Raw genomic sequence first — 6,624 nt, forward strand, 5'->3', positions numbered from 1 at the left:
ATCATCCTGCCAAGGCAGAGTCATTGGGAGTAGGTTGCATATGAATGCATCCAGGTGGTTTTGGAATGTCTCCAGAGAGGGAGAATCAACAACCTCCCTGGGCAACCTCTTAAAGGGCTCTACCACCCTCAGTGTAAAGAAGTTCTCCCCCATAGTGAGGAAAAACTCCTCAAGAAATGCCCCTCTCTCATTTTTCTTCAATAAAACTGTCAGTTTAGCCCATTTAACTGAGTTCTGTGTATACCAGCAATGGATACAAAAATAAAAGTCTCTGAAAAGATAAAATTTTAAATTTCTGAGGATATTTTTATTACCTCTAAGTAGGTGACAGCTACTGCAGGTATAAGAGCTACCAGCAACATGCAGCGCCTGAGGAGAGCCTGGGCCAGACCTCATCCGTCCATGGGGACATGCTGCCACCACTCCCCGGCCAACAGAGCTTGCAGGGCACCAGGAGCCACCCGGTGGCACCCATTGTGCGAAGCAAGATGGAGCCTCTGCAGGAACTGGAGATGAGTGGCCAGGCCCGCCTGAAGCTCAGGGCTTCATGGAGCAAAGATGCCCTGCCATGACAGCAGGATAGCCTGGAAGGGAAGGAGGTCCCAAAGCAGGAGGGCAAGAACCACCTTGCCTCCCTGACATGACGTGATGACAGACATGGACAGGATGGGATGGCATCAGATGAAACAGGGGAATGAGCCACCCTCTGCCTGGGGCCACCTGCAGAATTGCACCGCTGCAGCCCCATCATCTCCCACAGTCCTGTCCCAGCAGATTGTAGTTCTTCTATCTGGTTAAGCTAGAGGAATGAAGGCCTAGAAGGTTTTTCTGAAGTTTCTCATCTCTGCCATGGAACACCTGCACTGGCAGCAGAGTGTGGCGTGAGCTGTCAGGGCTTTGTGACACGGGGCTGCCTTGTGCCCAGAGACCACTGTGACACGGCGGCCGGCTCCCCTGGCCGTGGGGGGATTGCAGGAACCCTGGGCTGCCCAGTGCCAGGAGAGCAGCTCCCGCACGAGGCAGCATCTCCCTGGGTGCTCTGGCATATCTGTGCCAGAGGATTCCAAAGACAAACATGGAGAAGGTTTGCGAGATTGCAAATTCCCAGCTGCGCGAGGAGAGCCTGGAGACGAGGCGCCAAGTGAGGGATGGGGCAGGAGGGAGAGGCTGCTGGTGGGAAAGGGCTGGGACAGGGCTTGCTGGCATTGGGGGATGCTGTGCCAAGGCAGCTGCCTCTGTGCCATACCACCTCCTCCCTTTCCTTCTCGCAGGTCAGCAACACTCAGCAACATGCAGCGCCTGAGGAGAGCCTGGGCCAGGTCTTGTCCCTCCCTGGGGATGTGCTGCCACCACTCCCTGGCCAACAGAACTTGCAGGGCACTGGCAGCCATCCGACCCCTGCGCCAGCCAAGATGGAGCCTCCGCAGGGGCTGGAGAGGAGCGGCCAGGCGTGCCCCAAGCTCAGGGCTTCATGTGGCAAAGCCACCCTGCCATGGCAGCTGCACAGCCTGGAGGAGAAGGAGCTCCCACAGCAGGAGGGCCAGGACCATCTTGCCTCCCTGATATGGCCTGATGGCAGAGCTGGGCAGGTAAATGCCAAAGACGGGATGGAATGGCATCAGATGGGACAGGGGCATGAGCTTCCCTCTCCTGGGGCCAGCTGCTGCACTGCACCGCTGCAGCCCCATCATCTCCCACAGCCCTGTCCCAGCAGCTCCTGCTGCCAGGTGCCCCACATGCATTTGCTGGGGGGAACCAGGAGACCTTGTCAAAGCACAGAACCACAGAGTTGTTAGAGTTGCAGGGGCCCTCTGGAGATCATCCACTCCAACCTCCCTGCCAAGCCAGACTCACCTGAGGCATGTGACACAGCAATGCGTCCAGGGAGCTTTGGAATGCCTCTGGAGATAGAGATTCCAGCACCTTCCTGGGCAGCCTGTGCCAGTTCTCTGCCACCCTCAGTGTCAAGAAGTTCTTCCTCCTCACGTTGAGGGAGATCTCCTCAAGAAATGTCCCTTCTTTCTCATCTGCCAGGGAAACCCAAAGTTGGACGTTGGGAAGCCAGTGCTGACCGGCCTGGAGGGACTGGAAGCCGTCCTAGGCCATCAGAAGGTGCTGGAATGGCTTGAAGCCCATTTCCCCACTGAGACCTGGGCCTTGACCATGAAGGGGGAAGACTGGGACTACACAGTTGACAATGGGCTGTCCCGTGGGCTGCGGCAAGAGGACCTGCAACATCCAGTGTCTCCAGCTCCACCTGGTCCCAACAACACCGAGGACGAGCCAGTCATGTCCCAAAGTCCAGCGCTGCCCCAGTGGGGACAGGCCTGGCCCAGCCGTCCCAGCGAGCAGCACCCAGGCCAGGCCGGCACAGCCACAACCACCATCACTGGCTACGCACTGCCCGCTCTGCCCTGGGAAGAGCCCTTGGCGGCAGTGCTGCAGGCAGGAGCTTACCTGTTGCCTGCACAGCCCCTTGGCCACGGAGCTCCTTCTCCCACAGCTACTCCCGGCCTGGCGCGACGCCAGCCACGCTCCCTGCTCGGGAGGGTGCTCAGGGCTGTGCGCAGGCTGTTCCTTGGCACCTGTGTGCCCCGAGAGCAGGAGCAGCAGCGCCGGGCTGAGAGCGCGGCACAGGGAGGTACCCGAGCCATGGCTGCAGGGACAGTGCCTCAGGCATTTGGCTGCCCCAAGCGCGCCCTGCCAGACTGGGCTTACCCAGTGATACCTGTGACCAGCCTATGATTCCCCTAAAGACACCTTGGGACTGAGGCTGGTTCACAGTTTTATCACAGTTTCACAATAGATAGATAGATTAGATAGATTATAAGATAAATAGATTCTACAGATTATAAAAGAGATAGATTATATAGATTATAAGATAGATAGATAGGTTATATAGATTATAAGATAGACAGATAGATAATAAGTAGATAGATCAATAGATAGATAGGCATTAATAGATTATACTTTTTTTTCAATAAAAGCTTCAATATCACCCAAATTCCTGAGTTGTGTGCATAAGAACAAATGGATTCAAATACAAAATGCTGAGATGAAGTCCATTTGTAAATTCCAGAGGGCATTTTTATTACCTCTAAGCAGGTGACAGCTATTGCAGGTAGAAGAGCTCTCTTTCCTCTGGCCCTTATTGTGGCAATGGATTTATGGAAAAAGTCCTGCCAAAGATGGACCGATGAAGAAAAAGAAGAAAACAGGTCAAATGTTATAGAAACAGGAGTTTTTAATGTTGTTTAAACATGTATTAAGACGGCTTTTTGCATCTCTGCAAAGTCACTGCTCCTTCTTCCCGACACTCTCTGTAAAGACCCCTTATCTCTCAGGTAGGAGTGTCCTGGGAAGATGTCCTAAGGTGTTCTCATTGGCCTTTTGTTAACCCTTTCCTATTGGCTGTTAACTCTCTACCTGATTGGTTTTTTCTGTAAGACCCTTCATCTGTAATTGGTCCCGTTTGACCCTCCCAAGAGCTTTATAAACCCCTACCCCACATTAAACTTCCTCTTTCGTCCGTCCCTCCCTGGTGATTTGTGTGTGTGCTCCTTGCGGGGTCACATGCCACGTGGCAGGGGGCAGGGTGGGAGAGCATGCACCTTTCCAGGTAATGGACTGACTTCCAAGGCCTGAAGGTTCCCCCCTCCAACACAGCCACTGTACTTATATCTGTCTAAGATATAAGAATCATAAAATAGAATGGTTTTCTGTAGTTTCTTAGATTTGCAGACCCAGGGTTTCACTGAACAATATTGGATGTCTTCCCCTGCCTTTTTGACCAGAAGCCATGTCCTTCTTCTTGGAAGTCAGCGAGTCACTCGCCACCAGAACTGGCAATGATGCCAGGGGGTACCAAATAACATCAGGCTATGGCCACGTCTCCTCAACTAGACCACTTCCTGGCTAATGGAAAAAAACTAAGCCTTTCATGGCAGGCACCAGGACAGTTGTGCCCATTCAAAAAAGGGATTCAAACACAAAAAGGAGAGATATAGTCCCTGTTTAAATTTCAGAGGATGTTTTTTATTTCCCCTGAGCAGGCCAAAGCTACTGCAGGTAGAAGAACTCTCTTTCTTATAGTTCTTCTATCTGGTTAAGCTAGAGGAATGAAGGTCTGGAAGGTTTTTCTGAAGTTTCTCGTCTCTGCCGTGGAACACCTGCACTGGCAGCAGGGTGTGGCGTGAGCTGTCAGGGCTTTGTGACACGGGGCTGCCTTGTGCCCAGAGATCACTGTGACACGGTGGTGAGCCCCCCTGGCCATGGGGGGATTGCAGGAGCCCTGGGCTGCCCAGTGCCAGGAGAGCAGCTCCCGCACGAGGCAGCATCTCCTCTGGGTGCTCTGTGGCACAGAATGTCAGACAGACATGGAGAATCTTTTGAAGAACATGAAGTCCCAGACCTGCAAGGGGCTGCTGAGCCTGGAGAAGAGGTGTGAGGTGTGGGACGGGGCAGAAAGGACAGGCCTTTGGGATGAGGCCACATGGAGCTGCCTTGGGGCCAGGGCAGGGCTTGCTGGCACTGGGAGGACACTGTGCCAAGGCAGCTGCCTCCATCCCATGCCTCCTTCTTCTCTTCCTTCCCACAGGTGGGCCACAGGCAGCAAGATGCAGCACCTCGGGACAACCAGAGCAAGGCCTCATCCCTCCGTGGGGACAGGATACCACTCATTCCCTGCCCACAGGGCTTGCAGGATGCTGGTAGGCACCCTCCACAGGGGCTGGAAAGGAGAGGCCGGGCTCGCCCCAGGCGCAGGGCTCCACGGAGGAATGCTTTCCTGCAGTGGCAGCAGGGCACCCTGGAAGAGAACTCATGCAGCAGGGATGTGAGGAGCGGCTTGCAGCCCTGACATGGTCTCAGCTGCTCTCAGCTGCTCAATGACACAGCCGGTCAGGTGAGTGCTAAGGACAGGGATGGCATGGGACAGGATGGGAGGAGGGAATGAGCCTCCCTCTGCCTTGGACCAACCACTGCACCACACCACTGCTGCCCCATCGCCTCCTGCAGCCCTGTCTGTAATGACCTGGGTGAGAGTAACCCAAGTTCTTGTTAACAGATCTCTTGGGGAGGATTAGAGTGAAATGACACTGAATGATACACGTTTGTAAATATATATGTATTTATATATAGGGTTTATTTTAGAAGAATTTGGTTGCAATGGAAATCAGAGATGTAGATATTTTGGTTATTATTATCCATAGTAATATAGCAATATGAAAGCATAAAAATATTACTCAAGAAAATGTATAAAGGAAAAGAAAGAAAGAGAGAAAAAAAGAGAAAAGAGTTCACAGTCACCACTTATGGATCTGTGATGAGCCTTGATTGTTGCAATTTAGTTGTCTGGTGGTTGAAGTGATGGTTGCAGTCTGGATCCATTGGATGGTGGGGGAAGAAGCCCACGAAACACAACGTCCAGTGGGTTAAAATACCTTTAGGTTCAGGTAGGAAGGCCCTGGCATCTCCCCTACAGGGGGTTTACACTGTCTCTTTCATCAGATTTAGATCTGTTGCAACACATTTTGGGTCATGTGCACTCCTCTGGTGGAAGGCCTTGGGAATAGGTCTGGGAGGCACTTGGGGGTGTTTGATGATTTATGACCCCCGCTCAGCTGCCTCTCATGTTGTCAGCACAGTTGAGCCAGTAATGCCCCATCAGACCTTCCCTGGGGGCAGGGGGAGAGTTTTACAACTGAGCAGAGGACAATTGCCACTAGAAACAGCACCATCCTGTCTTTGCAGGGTTTGAGCCTCCCCCTGCCCACCAAACTCAGCCAGAGTTGATTTTCAACATGGCTGCTGAAAATGGCTTTCTTTTAGGATACATTCTTCTCCCTCCAGGCCTGTGTACTTCCCTTTAGACCTGAGATATCTGAACAATACTATCACCTTTATCTTATCTCAAATTCCCTTTAGGTGGCTTAACTCACAGACCAGTTCCCCTCAGAAGGCATATTTGGGGAGGGTGGGCTTTGGTGGTCGAAGATGAGCAGTTGCTCTTTGCGTAGTTTGCTACAATGGACAAAATTCCTTTGGTGATTTTAACAGTGTTTAAGCCATTAACTGTAACATTTCAGTCTCTCACATCAACCCCATGGCTTAAGCATTTTAACAAAGTTTTTCTTTCCTAGGAAGCTTCCTCAGTTTACGAGTTGTCCACGAAGGTGATGAAGATTGATAGAAAGAAAAGACAGAAACAGGAGAAGCAATAAAATGAGTGATCATACAGTGTATAATAACTATCCCAATCATTAAAAATGCAAATCTAGTTGCAATTATTAACCCAATTCCCATTTGGCACTGTCCCCATCCCATGAGTCCCAAGGATCAGAGTCTCCTTTAATGGAGAGTCTCCTTTAATGGGTGTGAGAGATTCCATAATACTGTGTCTGTTGGACATGGGCCCAAAATGTTTTGAAATTAGCCATAGAATCACATATTGGATCCCGATTTTTAAATCTCATAGAGGGGTATCCCCAACAGATATAAAGATACACACTAGGTCCCGCAGTAAAATTGGTTACTTTAGCACACTGGAACAAGTGTGAATGGGTTTGTTGAGGAGGTGAATTCATAGGGTTCTCTCTCAACCCCATCCATATATAGTTGGAAGAA

At 51.4% G+C, this 6,624-nt stretch overlaps 1 protein-coding gene and 1 long non-coding RNA gene across 3 annotated transcripts; both read left to right on the forward strand.

Moving 5' to 3' along the window:
* Positions 1-1,060: 1,060 nt before the first annotated feature.
* On the forward strand, positions 1,061-2,947 carry LOC113972077. Of its 2 annotated transcripts, XR_003535757.1 has the most exons (4): positions 1,061-1,141; positions 1,272-1,589; positions 2,035-2,815; positions 2,895-2,947. XR_003535757.1 is itself a non-coding variant. In XM_027692753.1 (3 exons), exons 1-3 carry the CDS (start codon positions 1,076-1,078, stop codon positions 2,743-2,745), a joined length of 1,095 nt encoding a protein of 364 aa, XP_027548554.1. In that variant the 5' UTR covers positions 1,061-1,075; the 3' UTR covers positions 2,746-2,883. The 2 variants fall into 2 exon arrangements, 1 of the variants encoding a protein (XP_027548554.1); XM_027692753.1 differs by lacking the exon at positions 2,895-2,947 and having other exon boundaries at positions 2,035-2,883.
* A 1,360-nt stretch (positions 2,948-4,307) lies between these two features.
* Positions 4,308-6,240, forward strand: LOC113972079. The gene is made up of 3 exons (XR_003535758.1): positions 4,308-4,448; positions 4,598-4,903; positions 6,141-6,240. It is a non-coding gene; the product is annotated as an uncharacterized LOC113972079 (long non-coding RNA).
* Positions 6,241-6,624: the final 384 nt, after the last annotated feature.

Source organism: Neopelma chrysocephalum, unplaced genomic scaffold (assembly GCF_003984885.1).
Source record: "Neopelma chrysocephalum unplaced genomic scaffold, ASM398488v2 Primary Assembly neopelma1_88, whole genome shotgun sequence".
Taxonomy (NCBI): domain Eukaryota; kingdom Metazoa; phylum Chordata; class Aves; order Passeriformes; family Pipridae; genus Neopelma; species Neopelma chrysocephalum.

Excerpts from the sequence above, each read along its gene's own strand:
- LOC113972077 (XM_027692753.1), top strand. The coding sequence starts at position 1,076 with ATGGAGAAGGTTTGCGAGATTGCAAATTCCCAGCTGCGCGAGGAGAGC. Across the intron at positions 1,142-1,271 it reads GCCTGGAGACGAGGCGCCAA|GTCAGCAACACTCAGCAACA; the intron begins GTGAGGGATGGG and ends TCCTTCTCGCAG. Across the intron at positions 1,590-2,034 it reads CTGATGGCAGAGCTGGGCAG|GGAAACCCAAAGTTGGACGT; the intron begins GTAAATGCCAAA and ends CTCATCTGCCAG.